The 24,593-nt window shown below is 36.8% G+C and overlaps 1 protein-coding gene across 7 annotated transcripts; it reads right to left on the bottom strand.

Moving 5' to 3' along the window:
• Nucleotides 1-585: 585 nt before the first annotated feature.
• LOC104089962 (peroxisomal nicotinamide adenine dinucleotide carrier-like) lies at nucleotides 586-2,746 on the bottom strand. 7 transcript variants are annotated; one of them, XM_009594983.4, is made up of 2 exons: nucleotides 2,637-2,746; nucleotides 586-1,790 (listed from the first exon to the last, which is right to left on the bottom strand). In XM_009594983.4, exon 2 carries the CDS (start codon nucleotides 1,732-1,734, stop codon nucleotides 682-684), a length of 1,053 nt encoding a protein of 350 aa, XP_009593278.1. In that variant the 5' UTR covers nucleotides 1,735-1,790; nucleotides 2,637-2,746; the 3' UTR covers nucleotides 586-681. The 7 variants fall into 7 exon arrangements, with proteins under 7 accessions (XP_009593278.1, XP_009593277.1, XP_009593276.1 ...); XM_009594982.4 differs by having other exon boundaries at nucleotides 586-1,746; nucleotides 2,229-2,744; XM_009594981.4 differs by having other exon boundaries at nucleotides 2,229-2,743.
• Between the last annotated feature and the right edge of the window lie 21,847 nt (nucleotides 2,747-24,593).

The following is a 24,593-nucleotide window of genomic DNA, read 5'->3' on the forward strand; positions in this document are numbered from 1 at the left end:
GCTACGGTTTTATCCCACTGGATTTTTCTAGCAAGGTTTTTAATATGGCAGCAAGCAATATGTGTACTCTTTTTCTTTCATTAGGATTTTTTCCCATAGGTTTTTCTTATAAAGGTTTTAACGAAACATATTATCTATGAACATCCAAGAGGAGTGTTATAAAATCTTAAATAATGGTGGATATCCATAACCACCAAAAGAGTAATGCTCACTATTCTTCATTATCTCTTTAACTTTCACTACTCTAATAATAATTACCTCTCCATGATCTTCACTAAAAATGTTTAATGACATATTTCTTCATTTTTCATGCCTATATAAAGGCCGTGTAACAGATAGAAAATATCACACAATTGAAAAGAAATAAGAATCGCTACTCTCTTTCTCTCTATATCTCTTAGCTTCTCCTCTCTCTCTATATTTCTTTAGCTTGTTTTTCCTTGTTCTATATTGCTACTTTGAGTTATATTTCATAATATTTTAGAGAATATATTATATCTTCTCCATAAGTCTCAGATAATTTGTTTGGTGATCAACAACCCCTAATGAAACTTCCAATTTAAATTTCCATGGAAGGGAAATGAATTAAGAGAAAAAGAAAGAAACCTTTGCAACTTGAATACAGTACAATCATTTACAATTATGCAGCAAAGAGATTTACAGACATCTATTCACCGCAAACTAAACATTAACCTTGCTTCTGTTAGCCAGAACTGCATACAATTTAACAAGCTCTTCCTTCACCATGAAAAGTACAGAGGCTGCAAAGACGCTCTGTACTATCTTTGTGCGCATTCCCTGATAGAAGCTTCTGAATCCTTCATGACGAATCATCTTAATAACAGCATCTGCTGTACCTGAATATCTTAACGAGATATTTCCACCAATCTCCTGCTTGGCTTGAAGCCTAGACTTCACAACCAACAATGGATATGTCGAAACAGTTGCTCCAAGTTTAGCAAAGGCTCCGATTACAAAAACCTCCCAAGCAGTTATATTTTGTAAATATTTCTTCTTTGCAGGGCGTTTAGTCCTTAACTGCTTTGACAAACTCTCATAAATCATGAACTGAATCGAGGGATTAGACACCATGATCAATGCTGGTATGACTCCTTTCCAAAATCCAATAACTCCGGATTCATCATAAATCTCACGTGCAGCTTGCAATGTTCCATAGGGATGAGGTTTGGATGAATCAAGCTCGGCCAGTTTTGCCTCCAAGGAAGCAGCAGCGGAAACATTTTCAGAAGCTTCCTTTAAAAGGGTTTGCTTTTTTGCCTCCACAATCTTCCTTTCTGCTTGAGTATGAGTCTGCATACGAGTAACAAGAATCCATATAGGATTTGTCAGCAACACGTTTAGTGATCCAGCAAGAGCTGCCACGACAAGCCAAGAGAACACTCCAACAGAGCCATCCCCTCGACCTTTTTTCTTATTTGCAGATGCTATTGCCTCAGCCTTGTTCTTGAAAACCTGGTAAAAATAATAGTACACACCCTGTGACACAGTGGTTCCAAGCAGCGAAGGCTTCAGGCCGCTGTAAAGCCCCAACAAACCTTCGCTTCTAACAACCTGCAAAATTTGAAAAAGGGCACTGCCTCGTGAATCCCGGCCCTTTTTTGCGACCCGCTCCGTTTGCTGCCGGGTATTCACCGTTTGGAGGGGGTAAGTAATTATTTGTGCAATTATGCCTCCACCAGCTCCAGCCAGCCCATTCGCCAAGGCACTCGACATGTTGAGCCTTTACTGTTCAGAGTAAGGACACTATTTGTGACAAGCACGTAAACTTCCTATGTTAATCTCAACAATGGTTAGTACCAAGTCCAATTCAACATTGACAATACACTTCAGGTCACTTGGTTTAGAAACAAATTATATATTGTCATACAAAGATTTAATAATGTAAGGATTCTGATGAAGGGATTTTTCACAATAACTAAGAATTGGATATGCAGTGTACAATTTAAACTTGTATCAAACTTTATCCGTGTATAATTAATGCTAGTATTGCTTATAACACATTGGCGTTGGTATAAAATAAAATAGGAATTGGAGTATAAAGCTATACATGTATTAACTACACAGGAATTGAAAATTGCTACCAAACATTGGATAAACAATGCATATATTTTACACCATTATTTTGTCCAATAAATCTAACCAAACATACCATTATTGGGTTCAAGATTGGAGATAGGCAGAGACTAAAGGAAAGGTATTTGACTTACTATTTAATGCTGCCACAGTGCTCATAATTAATGTATCGACAAACCTAGATGTCATCTCAATAGTTGGCATGCCTGAACTAGGTAAAACACCAAAATATATATATTCCATCTCATCTCAGAAAATATTTTTGATCAGATATGTCTTACCCAACTTATGCATGCCAACACTGAGATAACATCCAGGTACAACAATACTTTTGTGCAAGAATGGATGTATGATAATTACTTAAAAGATCGTCAAACCTAGATGTTATCTCAATTGTTGGTATGCCAGGGTCGGGTAAAAAAACCAAAACATATACTCTATAACTCTATATCATACTCAGAATATATATTTTGGGCAGAAATGTCTTACCCAATCACTCTATATCATACTCAGAATATATATTTTGGGCAGAAATGTCTTACCCAGGCACACTAACAATTAAGATAACATGCGATATAACAATCCTTCAGTTTTTCTCTTTCAGTTCGCGGAGGCGCATAACTGGCTATTTAGGAAACCCTACTTCTCTAAAGGGGCAAGGGAAAACGAATATTTATAGAGGGGTACTAGGTTAAAGGTCTGACTTGGCATAACATGGGCTTCAGTTTTACATTTCCAGCTGAATGTGGGCTGGTGTTTTCAGTTTTAGCTTGTGAGGTTTTGGGCCGCAATTAATAAATTTTACTAATATTGGGCTAACGGTGAATTACAAGTTGCAGTCCTAATTCGTGCTAAAAGTTTCTGGATCAGCATTTTTTTATTTAATTATTTCTGAAAATGATGTTAGGTGGATATTTTTTAAAACATATTTATATTTTAATCCTATTAAGAAATATTTTGAGAAAATAGCCCCGAATCAAATTTTCAAAGCACGCTAGACAGGATTTTCTTCGATTGCTAGAATTTAGAAGCACGCTTTGCAGAATTTTAAAGCACATAGGAATTATGGTGATCGTTAGGATTCACCACTAAATTGTGATTATCAGTAGAATTTCGGTCACAAATGCTCACAAAATTCTGGTGATCCATCAGGATTTCATGATAAAATTTTGATAATTACGATAACTGGTGTGTACTTTAAAATTATGCCCAGCTTGTTTTAAAATCCTAGCGCTTAAGAAAAATTTTATGCAACATGCTTTAAAATTATGGCATGCGGCTTTTTAATAAAATATATGTTATCGGTATTAAAAAATTATTAGTGGCACAAAAGTATCATATTTGTGTCGTTTTCCCTAACCATTTGGTATTTGAAGATTGAGATGCTTGGTAAGGAAAAGTGCTCCCAAAGTCAATCCTAATGATAGTGGGATAACGATATGGGCGGCATTTGCACGAATGCTAGTATTAGGAAGTAGAGTGTCGTCATTGATTAATTATCTAGTGATTTGTATATGGGTGAAACCGGACCCATAAGCCGGCCCGATTTCCGATAAAATATATCGAGTAAGGAACGCGATGACAAGGAATCGGAATCGAGGTAAGGGACTCATCGAGTTAGGCACCGGGGGCACAACGTCCGCCCTCGAGTATATCGAGACTATGAGCCTGGGATCGGTTCAAATCCCAAGAGCATTATTGGGCAATCGAACAGGATTAACAGAAGGTCGTAATATCCGCGATCAACCGGGTATCACGACGTGGATCTCGGCAGGTACCGATGGAAATCCAGTAATTAGTTAAACGGGAGATTTTTACCTTTTATAGAATTGTACTTAGGGTAAAACTCTCCTACTATATAAAGGGGAGTCTAATTATTCATTAAACACATTATAACGCGCATCCCAAAGCAATATACTGTTATTTTTACTATTATTCATAGTTCTTGTCACACCCCTTTTTAGTGCTCGCAGTTCTTATTCTCGTTCATCAGTGCTAGCCATTGTGAGTCCGGATCGAGGGTGAATATTTCATCAAGGCTGGAATTATCCTCCTCACGTGGTTTGAATTTACTATATCTTTATTTGATTAATCTAACGCAATTTATCGTTGTATCGAATAAATCCATGTATCCTTAAAACCACTTACAAATTCAATTGTTATCCGTTTTTTAGGGTAAACGGTTTGGTGCCCACTATGGGGCTATGGATAATAGTGGCAATTTGATACAAAATTTCATAATGCATCATATTTTACACTTGTTCTTTGAAGTGTCTTTAATTTCATGTCAAAGTTCAAAATGTTGAACTCCCAATCTGCACCCCTAAATGTGGATAATGAGTCCGGTCATCATGGTGAGAACAACAATATGGTGCCCAGTAACGAGGTGCCCCTTGTCAATCCCAATGGAGTTCCAACTGCGGACTCAATCGACTCTAACTCACATGTGGCCATCAATGCGAACTTGCCTACCAATCCTTAGAACATCGTTCGCGGGGGAGTCCGATCAGTAGCCCAAAATACACACTACGGTGAAGGAGATGGGATCAACTTGCGAGTGATCTTCGAAATGCTATAGGCCCAACAGGCAGTGATAGCCCAGATGCAGAACCAGAGTCGTGCCCCCAGAAAGGTTGAGCCCGAGCCGCCCCCGGGAAATCGCTCATCAAAACGAACCAGCCTCGGAGAGGCCGAGTGATGCCGAACCCGGGACTAACCCCGAGATCATAAAAATGCTCGAGGAACTGACAAAACGGGTAGAATCGGGAGAAAAGAAAATCGAAGCCAATGACAAAAAGGTGGAAACCTACAATTCCAGGGTCGACCAAATCCCAGGAGCACCACCGATATTGAAGGGCCTAGATTCCAAGAAGTTTGTTCAAAAACTTTTTCCTCCAAGCGCAGCTCCGAAACCAATCCCGAAGAAGTTCTGCTTTCCTGAGATGCCTAAGTACAACGGAACAAACGACCTAAATGAACATGTGAACTCCTACACATGCGCTATCAAAGGAAACGACTTAGAGGATGATGAGATCGAGTTCGTCCTGCTGAAAAGATTCGGGAAACCTTTGTCAAAGGGAGCTATGATATGGTATCACAACTTACCCCCTAATTCTATTGACTCGTTTGCTATGCTTGCAGACTCCTTCGTAAGAGCACACGCCGGGCCATCAAGGTCGAGGCCAGGAAGTCAGACCTTTTCAAAGTGAAATAGAGAGATAATGAGATGCTCCAGGAATTCGTGTTCTGGTTTCAAATGGAACGAATGGACTTGCCTCCGGTCGCGGACCAAGGACTCAATAATCGAAGCTCATTGGCTTCAGAACAATTGAAGCAAAATCTGGTAGAATATCCGACTGTAACTTGGGCCGACGTACATAATCGGTATCAATCAAAAATTAAGGTCGAAGACAATCAGCTTGGGGCCCCTTCCGGGTTCGTTTATCCCGTCAGAGCAATTGATAAACTCAAGAGAGACATTGATCGTGAATCAAGATCAAATAGGGATCGGTATCAACCATACAATGGGGACCGAAGAGGCAATGGGTATGCACAAAACTCTGTGATAAGCGAAAGGAGAAGCGATCGAGGTCAAAATAACAGGGGACTCATGAGCAAAAGCTATTTTGACAGGCCCATCAGGCCTAAGGAAGCGCCAAAGTTATCAGAGTACAATTTCAATGTCGATGTTGGTGCCATCGTATCTTCCATTGGAAGCATCAAAGACACCAAGTGGCCTCGGCCTCTATAGTCTGATCCAGCCCAAAAGGGCCCCAACCTAATGTGTAAGTATCACGGCACTCGCGGCCACAGAACGGAAGATTGCCGACAATTGAGAGAGGAAGTAGCGCGGTTATTCAACAACGGACATCTCCAAGAGTTCCTGAGCGATCGAGCCAAAAACCATTTCAGGAATAGGGACTCTAATAAGCAGATCGAGCAGGAGGAACCTCAGTACGTCATTAACATGATCATCTATGGGGTCGATGTCCCCCAGGGACCGATGTTAAAGCATACTAAAGTGTCCATCACTAGAGAAAAATGGACTCGAGATTACGTGTCAGAAGGAACCTTATTTTTCAACGATGAGGACGTTGAAGGCATCATGCTGCCACATAACTATGCACTGGTAATATCTTTACTCATAAATAAATCTCGAGTTAAACGTGTGTTAATTGATCCAGTAGCTCGACCAATATCATCATATTGAGGGTCGTAGAGCAGTTGGGTCTATAAGACAAAATTGTGCCTGCAATCCGAGTTCTAAATGGATTCAACATGGCATGCGAGGCCACTAAAGAGGAGATAACACTACCGGTGAACACCACCAGAACCATTCAGGAAGCAAAGTTCTACGTGATCGAAGGGGATATGAGATACAATGCTCTGTTCGGGAGGCTATGGATTCACAACATGAGGGTAGTGCCCTCGACACTGCACCAGGTGTTGAAATTCCTAATGCCATGAGGGATTAAAATAATTTACGGAGAACAACCGGCTGCAAAGGAGATGTTCGCGGTCGACGAGGTGGTCCAGATATCCGCACTTCCTACACCAAAGGATCTGTAAAACATACTCTCTGAGAAACGAGGGGACTATCTGTATACGGGTGAAATCGGACCCATAAGCCAGCCCGGTTCCCAATAAAATAAATCGAGTAAGGAATGCGATGACAAGGAACCGGAATTGAGGTAAGAGACTCATCGAGTCAAGCACCGGGGATACAATGCCTGCCTCGAGTATATCAAGCTATGACCCCGATATCGGTCCAAATCCCAAAAGATTTCGGAGAGCATTATTGGGCAATTAAACACGATTAACGGAAGGCCGTAATATCCACGATCAACCGGGTATTACGGCGCGGATCCCGGCACGTACCGACGGAAATCCAGTAATTAGTTAAACGGGAGATATTTACTTTTTATAGAATTGTACTTATAGTAAAACTCTTCTACTATATAAAGGGGAGTCTGATTATTCATTAAACACATTGTAACACTCATCCCAAAGCAATATACTGTTATTTTCACAATTATTCATAGTTCTTATTCTCGTTCATTAGTGCTGGCCATTGTGAGTCCGGATCGAGGGTGGATATTTCATCAAGGCTGAAATTATCCTCCTCACGTGGTTTGAATTTACTATATCTTTATTTGATTAATCTAACGCAATTTATCGTTTGTATCGAATAAATGCACGTATCCTTAAAATCACTTACAAATTTAATTGTTATCAGTTATATATATATATATATATATATATATATATATATATATATATATATATATATATATATCATCTGCTATGATCTTTTTTTAATAAACTCTCGGATGATTCTTTTGACTCATACAACCAAAATCTTAGCATATAACTACATAAATTAAAGTACAATACAATGAGAAGCGGATCCAAGATTCGATGGTTATGGGTGTCACTTTTTATTAACGTAAACCTAGCATTAGTGAAGAAGATTGAATTAGGGTGTACATTTTATTGGTTTGATTTTTGAACTAATTTGGTTCGCTTTGGTTTGGTTCGATTTACTTTGAATTGATTCAGTTCGATTTAGAAGATTTTTGGTGTATAAATAAATATATGACCATCAAATCGAATAAATTTTATCCAAAAGATTTTAAAAATCGGGAAAATAATAAAACTATATGGATAAAAAGAGAAAATATTAAAATCACATTCAAATACAATATTGAAGATCTATGCAAAGAAATACAAGAAATAAAGAAAAAGCAACAGAAAGTAAAGAAAAGAGAGTGAGCAAGGATTGATCCTGCACCTTGCATTTGGAATGTTGGCCTTTAACCATGGCACATAGAGCCAACTTATTACTCCAGGTACCATCCTTTTCCTATACAGATTTTTGGGTATTAAAAGTATGAATACAATGTCGGTTTATAAAAATAACCTTATAATATTGAGCATAATAACTCATAATAAAGGGACATAATCAAAATTCTAGATATTGGCCTTATAATTTTATTAGTTTTAGGACATAATACTACACGTTAGGAATCCTACATGATTACCTTTAGGAATCCTATTAGTATAATTACTTTCCGTCTGTATAATTCATATAAAATTGAACAAGTAAATATCTTTAGTCGTGTAATCTTATTACTTTTAGGATATACTTCTTAAATATTCCTATTACTAATTTAATTTGAAAACGTATTATAATGTCCTATTACTAATTTAATTTGAGAATGTATTGTCTTGTCCAAATTTATTTAGAAAAAAAGGAGAGCCTATATTATTATAAAGTATAAATACAATATTAATATACCAAAATAGCCCTAAAATATTAAACGGAAGAACTCATAGGGAAAGGACATAACTGCAATAGCTTACTTTTTGGACTACAATACCTTTTTATGCTAATTTTTAATATTTAAGATTTTAAAATTAATAAAATTTGTCTATTAAATTCTTATTAAAAATATGTAGGAAGGTTTAATAAAATTAATTTTTATCAGAATCCTCCGTATTGGTAATACATTACCACTCCATAGTGTCCAATACAAAACAAAATAGTAATATTAAATGGACTTCATAAAGAGTTGAAATTGAGAAAAAATACCCCCATGGTAATATATTTTTATATTATATTTGAATTATTTTCATACTCAAATAATATTTTTTTTAATCAATTTTTTGTGTAATATTAAAAAATACCCAACCATTAAACAACAACTAAGAAAATATTTAAGAATATAAATGTGTGAGAAAGAGAAAAAAATGGTAGGTAAGAGTTAATACCACTAATGATTCTAGAGACATAAAGATCTAAAAGTGAAATGTCATATCAATCTTTACTCTTTGAAAATAAAATTTATGATGGATAAAATTATAATTAAGATTAAATATTCAAAACAAGAGATGAACTAATATTAAGATCTGAATCAACAAAGAATAAATTATTTTTTATGGTAAAATCAAATAATTAAATCTTTTAATTAATTATTTAGGAAGAGAATCCAATTCAATTATTTTTTTAATTCATAATATGAGTAAAATTCTTATTCAAGTTGAAAAACAAATCTTAGGGTACATAAATTTATTCCATAAAAAGATCGTTAGAACACAAAGTAAAAAGGTTAATATATTATTAAAAATCAAAATGCTATACGAGTGTCACGACCCAAAATCCAACTAGTCGTGATGACACCTAACCTCACCTGCTAGGTAAGCCAAATAACAACAATCCGATTCAATTAATATTTAACTGACTCTAATACACTCCCCAAGGACTAGTAGTACAAATCATGAGCTTCTAAGATTAGAATTTACAAAGCTGGTGTGAAATTAAAATACTTCATCTGTTTGAAATATACATGAATAAATTTTAAAAAAAAAATCCAAAGCTACCTAGAAGAGGCAGCTGTGACTGGATCGCAGGTACATCTTCAATGCTAGTTCCCGCCATATACAACAACATCAACATCCAACGTCTGCACGCAAGGTGCAGAAGTGTAGTATGAGTACAACCGACCTCATCTACTCAATAAGTAACAAACCTAACCTTAGGTTGAAAGTAGTGACGAGCTTGTACCAAGGTCATAGTCCACACCAATAACCAATAACATCTCACAACAATACAATTTAAAGCAGCAAAAGTAATAACTCAATAATAAAATACTCAGCTCGTATACAATTTCGAAAAATAAATATTTTCTTTTCAAGTATAACAGTAAAACTCAAATCTTTTGCCGAAAATCACCAAAAATATGAGTAAGTCTGAAATCTGTGATTTTTCTCAAAACCTTTAACGACAAATAAGAAATTTCATTATCAGATGGCATGAGGAAAAATACTTCTTTATGCCTACATATCAAGTATGCATGTCTAATGCAATGCAGCACATTGATGAACTCATGTACTCACACTCTTAAAGTACTCAATCTCACTGTCTCGCATTTTCACTCATCACGCTCAATATTCAGCACACTCAGTCACTAGGTACTGTACAGGACAGATCCAACCCAAATATAAATGACAACTCGCACACAGTCACTCAGTACTGTATATGGCCAATCCAGCCCACGGAAGATCCATATATAAGGTCAATCTAGCCCAGGGAAGATCCATCCCTCAATATAAATAATTAGGCAAGATCCATGCCTAGGGAAGATCCATCCCTCAATACAAAATACAAAATCAACACTTATTCCGAAAAAGTAAAAAAAATTCGGAAAAATTATTTTTTCGAAATTTTTTTATTAAAATACAAAATCAACACTTATTCCGAAAAAAGTAAAAAAAATTCCAAAAAAATTATTTTTTTCAGAAATTTTTATTAAAATACAAAATCAACACTTATTCCGAAAAAAGTAAAAAATTTCCGGAAAAATTATTTATTTCAAAATTTTTTATTAAAATACAAAATCAACACTTATTTCGAAAAAAGAAAAAAAATTCTGGAAAATTTTTTTCCCGGAAAAATATTTTTCCGGAAATTTTTTACTTTTTCGGAATAAGTGTTGATTTTGTATTTTTAAAAAAAATTCGAAAAAATAATTTTGCCATGCTGGATTGCTTAGGTGGATGGGCATGTTAGCAAATCTAACCCAGTTGGATTGCCATGTCACCTTCAATTGCAAGACTAACGGTTTAAGGGCATTTGTGGTCCAAAATATAGACAGCAGGGATATTTTTGGTACCAAAAATAAACGTATGGCATTTTTGAGCTATTTCAATTAGTTCAAGGGCATTTTTGGCTCTTTTCCGTATAAATAATTAGGCAAGATCCATGCCCAGGGAAGATTCATCCCTCAATATAAATAATTAGGCAAGATCCATGGCTAGGGAAGATCCATCCCTCAATATAATATCAACTGCGCTCACTATGGGGGTGCAGACTCCGGAGGGGCTCCTTCAGCCCAAGCGCTATAATCCGCACGGACAACTCACGTGCTGCACAGACAACTCACGTGTTGCACAGACAACTCACGTGCTATAGTATCAGAATCTGGATCCGCACGGATAACTCACGTGTCGTACGGACAACTCACGTGCTATAGTATCAATAACCTCAAAATTAGGCCCTCGGCCTCACTCAGTCATCAATCTCTCTAGTTTCTCGGACTCACAATATCATGAAACCAGCCCAAAATGATGATATGATGTATTAATAAATAACAATAGAGATTGAGATATAATATGCAATGAATGTATATGACTCAGTACGAAATTAAAATTTAAACATATAATTCGACAGTAGAAATGACCTCAGTGGGTCCCAATAATACCAATATTTGCCTAAGCATGATTTCTAATATGAGACACAACTCAGTTTCTCTAACACATAAAAATACATGAAAAAATACAAGTTAATTGACTATACAGCTCTACGGAATCAACTGAGTCTCAATTTCTACGGTGCACACCCACACGCCCGTCACCTAGCATGTGCGTCACCTCCAAACAATTCACATAACACGTATAATCAGTTTTCATACCCTCAGCTCCAATTTTAGAAGTGTTACTTACCTCGAACAAGCCGAATCTGATGCCGAGCCAACTAAACAATACTCCGAAAATTTCATTTCGCGCGTATCAACCTCCGAACACCTTCCTATCTCCTCAATTCCAAGCCAAACGATCTGAAACTAGTCAAACAACGTGCAAATTAATCAAAATATACTCCAATATTTACAATTTAACAATTTATAAAAATTTCTAACTCCGCTCGAAAAGTCGACAATGGGGTCCACGTCTCGAAACCCGACAAAAATTATAAAATCCAAACCCCCCATTCAACCACAAGTCCAACCATACCAAAATTACTCAATTTCGACCACAACTCGGCCTTCAAATCCACAGTTAAAGTCTATGAGAATTTCTACTATTTTCAATCCAAAATACTAATTTATTGATAAAAACAACAATAGATTCGTGTGATTTAACCAAAACCGAGTTAGAATCACTTACCCCAATCCATATGGTAAAAATCCCCTCAAAAGTCGCTTAAATCCGAGCTCCATAGTTTTAAATGTGTTAAAAATGGCCGAAATCTCCGTTTTATAATCTGTCCAGGCAAGTCACATTTGATACCTGCGATTTGCCTCTGCCCCAGAAAAACAACAATCTTTTTTGACACAAAAATGGGCATAACTCTCTCATACGATATCCGAATTCGACGATTATTTTTTCTATGGCTTCATAATTTCAATACGGATCTAATGCTTCAATCAAAACTGAATTTGGAGCTCACTTTCTAAATTTGGTACAATTTATGCTCGAAGAACCACGTCAAAACATTTTAGAAATATCCAAATTAAATTTCGGGCATACACCAAAGTTAAAAATCACCATCCGGACCTAACGGAAACATAAAAACTCCGATCCGAGGTGGAATACTCAAATTTGGTTAACTTCAACTTAAGGCTTCCAACATGGAATTCATTCTTCTGAATATGTTTCGAAACACCTGAAAACAAAACCGACGATTCATACACGTCATAATACATCATATGAAGCTATTCAAGACTTCAAATAGTTGAAAGGAGCATAAATGTGCAAAACGACAAGTCGGGTCGTTACAACAAGTTTCTGAGGAAGCACAATCAAAGCAAAATCCTAAACAAGAACAAACTTTCAAGACTATATTATAAAGAATCGAGTTTGCTATAACGGGATTATTCTTTGTAGATGCCTCTGGCATAATTGAAATAATATTTCTATGTCATGCATTAGTTGAAAATATCATATTAAATAGTTAAATACTTTAATACCAAACGACCTTCTACCATATATGTTTGTTGTCAAGTTTATTATTTCTTACGTATGTTAGTGTCACCATATATACAATAGACTAAGTTGATCTTCCATTGTATATAGGTTGATTTTGAAAAAAAATATGCCCGTCATGCTACTGAAAAACTTAAATACGCCGAATAGCTTATGTAATAGTACATAGATGGTATATAGAAATTTTGACAATAACGTCACACATGCAAAAATTATGATACTGTTCAATGTACTTTTAAGTATATTCTTATCCCTGAATTCCACTTTAGTCTTCCGAAACTAAGGACTATCCTTTTAGATTTGTGTGAAAATAATTTTTAGTATATTTATATTTTACAAATATAATAAATAAAATACAAGGACAAACATCCTAAATATTGGACTATATTTACCGCAAAATATTTTCTTGCACGAACAATTGTATGTTGCACTTTCAAGAGGGATATCAAGATCGACAACAAGAGTTCTGGTTAAGACAGAGCAACAAAAGCATTAAGAGGAAATATACATAAAAAATATTATCCTCAAAGAAGTGTTCTTTAAGATATCATCACATTAAATACTTTTAAATTATAATACATAATTATCTAACTAACATGACAAAATTAATTATTTGTGTAAGTTTTGATGATGTTCTTTTATTTTAAATTCATGTATTATGCTAATGTAATAATATTTTTTGTCATTTAGATAATTGTTGTATTATTATACATAAAATTTCTCTTATTAATTAAATTTTATTATTTCTTCATATAAATAAATATTTAATTCATCATGTGCCATTATTAACGTGCAACGCACGTTCATAGATACTAGTACACACACACACACACACACACACACACACACACATAACATTTTACCCGAGGATGATCGGGGTGACATACCACCCCTAACACTCTACATAGATCCGCCCCTAAATACAATATTGTTACAACTAGGTCAGGGAAAGAAACGAGATGCTATATCTAGGGAATGCATTGTGTGACAAGAAAAATACTTGTAACGATCCGATCGGTCGTTTTACTTTCTTGATCCCCGTTCCCCTAAATAAGACTCTCCGTATGTGCTTTTACTATTTTATAACTTGCGAGGATGGTTAGTTCGGGATTTGGAAGGGTTCGGGTTGAAATCGGAACACTTAGTTCCTTAATATTGGCTTTAAAGGGTTAAGTCTGACTTAGGTCAACATTTCTAGAAATGAACTCGGAATCAGGATTTGACGATCTCAATAGGTTCGTATGATGATTTTGGACTTGGACGTGCGCCCGGATCGGGTTTTGGATGAACCGGGAGCATTTCGGCGCATAAAGTTAAAAGTTGGCACATTGAAGGTTTTAAAGTTCTTTATATTTGGTTAGGAGTAGGTTTTGGAGTTATCAAGGTCTGTTTAGAATTCCGAGCCCGGGAATAGTTCTGTATGTTGATTTAAGACTTGCACACAAAATTTGGTACCATTCCGAGTAGTTTAGATATGATTCGACGCGTTCGGAGCAAGTTGGGAGAATTTGAAGTTCATAAGTGGATCCGATTTGGTTTGGGGTGTGATTCTTAGTTTTGGCATTGTTTTCCACGTTCCAAAGGTTCGATCAAGTCCGTCTAATGATTACAAACTTCTTTTGTATGTTTGGACGGGGCCTCGGGGCCCCCAGATGCCATTCGAACGAGGTACATAACTCATTTGAACTTGGAAAGAATAGCTGAAGCATCAGAGTTTCTGGTGCAATCGCACCTGCGGAGGGCCAGTCGCAGGTGCGAGCTCGCAGAAGCGAGCCAACAGCCGCATAAGCAATCCAGCGTGGGCTGCCCAGAGATCGCAGATGCGGAGCATGGTGCGCACCTGTGAAAGCGCAAGTGCGATGGAAGCAACCGCAGAAGCGGCCAAAGCCGCAGGTGCGGCACGTACGTCGCAGAAATGGTCCCACAGAAGCAGGTTAGTTATTCGCAGATGCGGAAGCAAGCAAACTTGGGGAGAGCCGCATCTGTGATGATCTTTTCGTAGATGCGGAGCCGCAAAAGCAGAAGTGCTGGAGGCAGAGATGTTTATTTAATACGTGACTTAGGCCATTTTTGACTCATTTCTTTCACTCCTTGAGCAATTTGGAGCTTCTTAGATAGGGGTTTTCACTTTGCTATTGAAGGTATGTAATTTCTATCCCATTTAAGTTAAATACATAGATTATTGGTAGATTTTAACCTGTAAAATCGTGAAAATTATGGGTTTAGTTGAAAAATTTAGGTTTTGATAAAAATGGGATTTAACCACGAAAATGAATATGGAATTGGGTGAAAATTATATATTTGATTTCGTGAGATTATGGGTAACAATTATATTTAAAAATTTCCGAAATCCGGGCACGTGGGCCCGGGGATGAATTTTAGGAATTTTTCAATTGGGGTTGGGTAATTATTCTAATAGTTAAATTATGAACTTTTGAACATATATTGATTAGTTTATATAACAATTGACTAGTTTCGAGTTGTTTGGAACCGAGTTGAGGATTTAAGCATACTTAAGGATTGAAAGTGAGCTTGATAACGAGGTAAGTCTCTTGCCTGACCTTGTAAGAGAGAACTCATCCCCTTAGGTGTATTTTTTTTTTATTGTGAATTACTTGTGCGGGGAGCTACGTACGTACTAGGTGATGAGAGTCCGTACGTAGCGATATTCCACGAGATGTCCGGGTAACCTTAGATTTACATCATGCCTTGATTGTACTGTTATGTTTACTATGCATATTAATTATCTAAAATAAAGCTGAGATTAGGGATTATAAAGTTGAAACTCTCCAATTAAGATTTCTTATTTTTGGGAAGAACTGAGGAATATATATAATAATTCTAAGAAATACATGTCCACTCGCGTCGCAAGTACTTCTCGAGCGAGGTAAACTTCTCTACTATCATGGGAGCGGGCCGTTCGCCTCGGCAGGTTAATAGATACATCTATGGTTCGTGCCGTTCGACCCTTTGAAGTGCACACAGTATATATATATATATATATATATTTCAGATCGGGTCGTACGACCTCGGCATAAATCGTGCGTAATAATACTCGGAGCCTAATTATACTTGCTATTGTTTTATGGCATGAGAGGCTACAAGTATTTAATGATGGAAATTGACTTGGGATTTACTATTAGTGATTGAATTATTTATTTACTACTTGTTATTGAGTTTCATTATTATTTACATAATCCATGCTTATTTAGATTTTCGACATTTTATTGTTAGCCCATAGTAAGTATCGAAGTCGACACCTCGTGACTACTTCTTTGAGGTTAGACTAGATACTTACTGGATACATGTTGTTTGTGTCCTCATGCTATACTTTTGCACTAACCTTGCAGGATCTGAGGCAGGTGCATCTGGTAGTCATCCCGGCACACACTCTTAATACTCCGAGACTTAGCGGTGAGCTGCCTTCCGAGTCCGTTCTGCAGCACCCGAAGTCTCTCTTTTATATTTACTTTCTGTCTACTTTGTTTCGAACAGTGGTTAGTGATTTGTGTATTCTACTAGTAGCTCATACACTTGTGATACCAGATCTTGAAATTTTTCTAGTAGACACTTGATGATTTTGAGTATTTATTTCACCACACTTGTTCTTAAAATCGTTCACATTTTATTTTATTAAATTTCTAACCTCTTACTTATTTAATAATCAAAAATCAACTATTTCTAAACTGTTAAAAGAATAAATACATGGCTAGTTCACCGTTGGCTTGCTTAGTGGCAACGTTGGGCTCCATCACGGCCTATAGGGAAATTAGGTTGTGACAACATGGTATCAGAGCACTAGGTTCATGTAGGTCTCACACGTTATGAGCAGGCTTAATAGAGTATTGCGGATCGGTGCGGAGACGTCCGTACTTATTTCCGAGAGGCTATAAGGTGTTAGGAAACTAATCTTTCTTCATACCTTTCGTGCAGTTGATGTTGTGCTAAGTATATTTCTCTTATTCTCTCATAGATGGTAAGAACACACATCACAAATGTACCCGATCATGGAGGAGCTGCTCCCCCCATTGCTAGAGGCTGACGCAGAGGCCGAGGTAGGGGTCCAGCTCGTGGTAGAGGACGAGTACGTCCTAGAGTTGCTCTACTTATGCCACTAGTGGACCCAGTGGAGGATCCTATTATTGAGGAGCAGGGCGAGGGACATGTAGCAGAGCCAGTCCTTGTGGATTTCATGTCCGCACCGGGATTCCAGGAGGTCATGGGACATATTCTGCGGTTCATGGATTCTATGACTCAGGCTGGTTTATTTCTAGCAGACCCAGCCATATCTCAGGTGGGAGGGGGGAACAGACCCCTACCACTCAAGCTCTAGGGCATGCAACTGCCGTGTATGAGACCCCGGGCGCACTACCTGTGGGTGGGGCTCAGCCAGTTGTAACAACTATATCTGAGCCTATACCAGTTGCGGCCGGCGATCCACAGAAGCTATTGGACAAATGGACTAGGCTACATCCTCCTGTCTTTGGGGGTGAGCCGCTTGAGGACCCCCAGGACTTTATTGATCGGTGCAGGGACAAACTTCACAACATGAGGATATTGGAGTCCTACGGGGCAGACTTTACCACCTTTTAGCTGGAGGACAGGGCCCGTAGATGGTGGCAGTCCTATCTTCTCGGTAGACCAGCAGGTTCTCCTCCCATGATTTGGGACCAGTTCACATGCCTCTTTTTGGACAGATATATTCCACCCTCTCAGAGGGAAGAGTTGCAGTTTCAGTTCGAGCAGCTCCAGCAGGGTCAGATGTCGGTGACCGACTATGAGACGAGATTCTCTGAGTTGTCTCGCCATGCACTTATGATACTTTTTACCGATGCAGAGAGAGTGCGGGGGTTTGTTGCCGGTTTGCACTCTGGTATGCAGGCTACTATGGCCCGAGAGTTTGAGATGGGGACTTTTTACGAGCTAGTTGTGGAGATAGCATGAAGGATCGAAGGTGTACGTCAGCGGAGCCGAGAGCAGGCGACAAGGAATAAGCGGTTTCGATATTTTGGAGAGTTCAGTGGTGCCCCGGCTTGGAGCAGGGGTTAATTTGTGAGGGGTCAGTCTAGCAGGCCCACATATCCAGCACCGCCGCCTCCTCGGGGTGCTCCAGTGTGGCCTTATTTTGGTGCCATGCCAGAGAGTTCCTACCGTCCACCATCTATTCAGGGTTCCTCCAGTGGGTATTCATGCCATCGGGGTCAGACTTCAGGTCAGCAGTCCTCCGTTTCGAGGGGTTGTTACGAGTGCGGGGATCCTGACCAACTAGTCATTTTACTTTCTAGATCCCCATTACCCTAACTAAGACTCCACATATGTGATTTTACTATTTTATGACTTGCGGGGATAGTTAGTTAGGGATTTGGAAGGGTTTGAGTTAAAATCGGAACACTTAGTTCCTTAATATTGGCTTTAAAGGGTTACGTTTGACTTGGGTTAATATTTCTAGCAAACAACCTCAAAATCAAGATTTGACGGTTTCAATAGGTTCGTACGATGATTTTGGACTTGGGCGTGTTCCCGGATCGGGTTTTGGATGACCCAGGACCGTTTCGACGCATAAAGTTGAAAGTTGGCACATTGAAGGTTTTAAAGTTCTTTAAATTTGGTTGGGAGTAGGTTTTGGTATTATCGAGGTCCGTTTTGGGATTCCAAGCCCCAAAATTATTTCGTATGGTGATTTAAGACTTGCACGCAAAATTTGGTACCATTCCGAATAGTTTAGGTATGATTTGACGCATTCAGAGCAAGTTGGAAGAACTTGAAGTTCATAAGTAGATCCGATTTGGTTTGGGGGGTGTGATTCTTAGTTTTGGCATTGTTTTCCGCATTCTGAAGGTTTGAGCAAGTCCGTCTCATGATTACAAACTTGATGGTATGTTTGGACGAGGCCTCGGGGGTCCCAGATGCCATTCGGACGAGGCACGAAACTCATTTGGACTTGGAAAGAATAGCTGAAGCATAAGAGTTTCTGGTGCAATCACACCTGCGGAGGGCCAGCCGCTGGTGCGAGCTCGCTGAAGTGAGCCAATAACCACAGAAGCGGCCCAGTGTGGGCTGCCCAGAGATCGCAGATGCGGAGCATGGATATCGCAGGTGCGATGGAAGCAACTGCAGAAGCGGCCAAAGCCGCAGGTGCGACACGTGCATCGCAGTAGCGGTCCCGCAGAAGCGGGCCAGTTGTCCATAGATGCGGAAGTAGGCCAACTGGGGGAGAGCCACATCTGGGATGATCTTTCCATAGATGCGGAGCCACAAAAGCGGAAGTACTGGAGGCAGAGAGGTTCATTTAATACGGGACTTAAGCCATTTTTGACTCATTTCTTTCACTCCTTGGGTGATTTTTGAGCTTCTTTGAGAGGGGTTTTCACCTAGATATTGAAGGTAAGTAATTTATATCCCATGTAAGTTAAATACATAGATTATAGGTAGATTTTAACATATAAAATCGTAAAAATTATGGGTTTAGTTGAAAAATTTAGGTTTTGATAAAAATGAGATTTAACCACGAAAATGATTATGGAATTGGGTAAAAATTATATATTTGAGTTCGTGAGATTATGGGTAACAATTATGTTCGAAAATTTTTGAAATCCAGGTACGTGAGCCCGGGGATGAATTTTAGGAATTTTTCAATTGGGGTTGGGTAATTACTCTAATAGTTAAATTATGAACTTTTGAACATATATTGATTAGTTTATATAACAATTTACTAGTTTTGAGTTGTTTGGAACCGAGTTGAGGATTTAAGCATACTTAAGGATCGAAAGTGAGCTTGAGAACGAGGTAAGTCTCTTGCCTGACCTTGTAAGAGGGAACTCATCCCCTTAGGTGTATTTTTTTATTGTGAATTACTTGTGCGGGGAGCTACGTACGCACTAGGTGATGAGAGTCCGTACGTAGCGATATTCCATAAGATGTCCGAGTAGCCTTAGATTTACATCATGCCTTGATTGTACTGTTATGTTTATTATGCATATTAATTGTCTAAAATAAAGCTGAGATTAGGGATTGTAAGGTTGAAACTCTCCAATTTAGATTTCTTATTTTTGGGAAGAACCGAGGAATATATATAATAACTCTAAGAAATACATGTCCACTCGCGTCGCAAGTACTTTCCGAGCGAGGTAAACTTCTCTACTCTCATGGGAGCGGGCCGTTCGCCTCGGCAGGTTAATAGATGCATCTATGGTTCATGCCGTTCGACCCTCGACAGTGCACACTATATATATATATATATATATATATATATATATATATATATATATATATATATATATATATATATATATTTCAGATTGGGTCGTACGACCTCGGCATAAATCGTGCGTAATAATACTCGGAGCCTAATTATACTTGCTATTGTTTTATGGCTTGAGAGGTTACAATTATTTAATGACCGAAATTGACTTGGTATTTACTATTAGTGAAAGAATTATTTATTCAATGCTTGTTATTTCATTATTATTTACATAACCCATGCTTATTTAGAATTTTGACATTTTATTGTTAGCCCATAGTAAGTGTCAAAGTCGAACCCTTCGTCACTACTTCTTCGAGGTTAGACTAGATACTTACTGGGTACATGTTGTTTGTGTCCTCATGCTATACTTTTACACTAACCGTGCAGGATCTGAGACAGGTGCATCTGGTAGTCATCCCGGCGCGCACATCTGATACTCCGAGACTTAGCAGTGAGCTGCCCTCTGAGTCTGTTCTGCAGCACCCGAAGTCTCTCTTTTGTATTTATTTTCTGTCTACTTTGTTTCAGATAATAGTTAGTGTTTTGTGTATTATACTAGTAGCTCATACACTTGTGACACCAAATCTTGAAATTTTGCTAGTAGACATTTGATGATTTTGAATATTTATTTCACTATACCTGTTCTTAAAATCGTTCACATTTTATTTTATTAAATTTCTCACCTCTTACTTATTTAATAATTACAAATTAACTATTTCTAAATTGTTAAAAGAATAAATACATGGCTAGTTCAACGTATGTTTGTCTAGCGGTGACGTTAGACGTCATCACGGTCTATAGAGAAATTGGATAGTGACAATACTGATTAAAGATAATAAAAAGAAGTGCACAACCACGTCCCCTATTACTGCGCTTTCCATTAAAGCTCATTTGACATACTTTGCAGCACAATGAGGGGCCTGGACTAGAAGAGATGAATGCCAACAAATCACTTTTATTACTATCAGTTGAAAATATATCCGCGCTTCGCGCGATGAATTACTCAATTTAAAAATTCTTTTTATATAAAAAATTTCATTTCAAGTGAGATAAAAGAATTTCATGCATATGCATAAAAATAATATTAATGAAGATACAACTATAAACTAACATTGTTAGTGTGTATGTGAAGTCGCCATTTTAAATATTGATATAAATATTTTTCATTTATAAATGATAAAAATATTTGAAGTTTTTTATTTTTTGATATAATGTGCGTATGTGATTTTGATACATAATTCTCAGTTGAGTATAAATTAAATATGAGTATTTGATTTCTTTCTTTCATTAAATAGTATAAAAATATTAATTTTCTAAAAATTTCACCTATTCAAATTTAAAAAAACATAAAATAATAAAAATTAACGTAACTAAAAACAAAGGAAGAAAAAGTGGCAACATCTTTGTTCTGCCCATTAAAATAATATTTTTATTGTATGGATTTTGTTTACTTTTTCAGTTTTTTCTTTGTTTGCTTTTCTTAATTCTTTTTTTTTCTTACGTATCGTTTCATAATGTATCATATCGTATCGTACTGTATTATATTGTACTGTATCGTTTGATAAATATAATGTTTGGATAGATTGTGTCGTTTACTATCGTTTCATGATATCACGCACCAACAATATGAAAAATAAACTTGCATAAAGAAAAATTATGATACAGGGTAAAATTATTATATAAAAAGGTAAGGTAAATGATAAAATAAAATTATTTAATAATAATGAAGGGTAAGATTGAGAGAAAAAGACAAGGTAATGGCGCGACCACACCAAATCGATCGTTACATAAAGTGATACATTTCGTCGCTATGTAACGACGGATTTAACGATACGATACAATAAAATTTAAGTAATAATCAAAACAAACATCATATTTAAAGTAATAATACGATACAATAAAATGAGTAACAACCATCCAAACAAGTTGTTAATCCTCTGTCAATTTGCCGTCCCCTGAAATCTAAATAATCTCCGATTTACGGACAATCTTTTACTTCCCATCAATGTCCTCCGTATTCGTTTTTGTTTTTTTTCTCTTCTTGTCCCTTTCTCCTCTTACTCCAGCTATTATTTCATCCCCTTTACTCTCTCCCTCCTATAGTTACTCCAAAAATTATAAACTTTACTTCCATCTTCATATATATCTCCTTCAATTTTCTTCTCCCAATTCTAACAAAATCCACAATTTGGAGATTTATCATACTTTTTATCTTGAAAACGAACAAAACAGGGAAAGCACAAACCCTCCCTTTCATATTGCCGCCTTCATGTAGTAAAATGGTGGTAAAGAATTGGCTTACCTTTGCTTCTCTCGTTCCACACAAATAAAATAGACTGAAAGAAGCGTTACTTCTTTTTTTTTCTTCCAATGGAGAAGACGTAACTCACTCATAAAATTAAAGAAGAAAAGTCAAAAGAAGATTAAACAAAAGAAGAGGAAAATGCCTAAGTGTAATTAAGACTATTTATTTATTAGACGTGTCCTTTCAGGTTTTTTAATTAGCACATAAAAGGAATATATGGGAAAAATGGCAAAAAAAGGAGAAAAAAAGGAGGTTTCCTTGTTCAAGAGATTGCCACATCACCTTGTCTAAGTCCCTACTTTATATATATATATATATATATATATATATATATATTGATAGTGAGAGATGGCGTCCATGTTTCTTTAGCTTCCTAGCTAGTTGCTAAAAATGTGCATCCGTCAGGAGCTAAAATAACATAATTGTTCTCAGTCAGACTAATTTTAGTAAGTACATAGTATAACACATATTTTTTTTTTAATAATCATATAGTATTTAATATTTGTTGGCTATATGGCTAATCCAATTTCACATTGCATTAGGGAAGTATAACGCCCATCGAAGAAAAAACGCTCTCTGTCAGGTGTTTCTTAATTCTCAATTGTTCAAATTTGACACCTATGATTTTGATTGAAACGTTGTTCTCTAAGACATAATGTTGCCTTGTTCTCTAAGGTATTTAAAGAAAAAATTCCCTCTATAGAATATTTGCATATCTTGAATAGGATATTGCATTTCAGTTGATAAAATTTGTCCATTTTTCTGTAACACATGGAATAGTTCCATACTGGAAAATCTAACAAGAGCTCCCGAGTTGTTCCCACCTTACAATAATAACTCAAAAAAAAAAAAGAATCATAATTTCTAGTCTTTGACATAAAATAAAGCAAGATCATAATAACGGACATGTGATAATTAGGTGTTACCGTGTTAGGAAAATTCATCATAATAACAACATCAGAAATGATAGTGATGATAGAAGCATAAATCTAGTGTCTGAATTTACTAATTAAATTCATCTTTAATGTATTTTTGTTAGTCTTAATTCTATAGACAAATAGACATTAAGTTAACTTGAATAGGCGAGTAAGAACTCGACATATGCTTACGAGTAACATTAGCCCTGTCAATCAACAAACCAGATAAATCAGTTAGTCAGTTTAAGCCGAGAACACAACCAGATTGTTAGCTAGCTTATGACCTTGGGATATCCTCTCCTATTGATTTTTATCCGAAATTGCCTACGTGTTTTAGTCAACTCTAGTGTATTCTTGGGAATTACTTGAGATTGCTACCATGACTATGCGTGGCTAAACTCGTTCGTTCTGGGGTTATGGGTGCTACATGAATGTTGACGTTTGAAATTTAAATTGACGAGTTTGATTTTATCATATTATTTTTTTATTTAATGATGTTCTTAATTATTTTGCTGCGTAGCTAACAGTGAAATACTATCTACGAATCTGAAGTTGAATTCGAAAGTGGGAATTCTAGATTGCATATAAGATTAAATAGATAAAGTTCTTGAACCTGGTCAACGGGGAACGAATTCATAATTAGGATAGAAATATACCTAATTGTCTTGCTTGGTTGAAATACATGTATTGTAAATGCGTTCTTGTTAGTCTTAATTCCACAGACATATAGGCATTAAGTTAACTTGAATAGGCGAGTACGAACTCGACAGATTCTTACGAGTAACATTAGCCCTGTCAATCAATAAACTAGATAAATCAATTAGCCAGTTTAAGCCGAGAACACAACAGGATTGTTAGCTAGCTTATGACCCAGGAATATCCTCTCCTATTGATTTTTATCCGAAATTGCCTATGTGTTTTAGTCAATCTCTAGTTTATTTAACTGCTTGATAGTCTCTTTGGTTGTTAATTACTGACCTATACATTTTGAGTAAAATCTCTTGAATAGATAATTTGTTTGAGTTTGAATTAGTCAAAAGTTAATCATAAGTCTCTGTGAAAATGATACTCTACTAGCTACTTTATTATTTGACGACCACGTATACTTGCGGGTGTATTTCGTCACAATAAGTTTTTGGCACCCGTTGCCGGGGACTTAAAAATTAGCTACTTGTCTGACTTAATCTTTTATTCGTTATTTGTTCATGTTTTAATTTTCAGTTTGCTTTATTTTTGTTAATGCATGCTTTTCTCTTGAATGCAGAGGAGTAGA

The sequence above is a fragment of the Nicotiana tomentosiformis genome, chromosome 4 (genome assembly GCF_000390325.3).
Source record: "Nicotiana tomentosiformis chromosome 4, ASM39032v3, whole genome shotgun sequence".
In the NCBI taxonomy this organism is placed as follows: domain Eukaryota; kingdom Viridiplantae; phylum Streptophyta; class Magnoliopsida; order Solanales; family Solanaceae; genus Nicotiana; species Nicotiana tomentosiformis.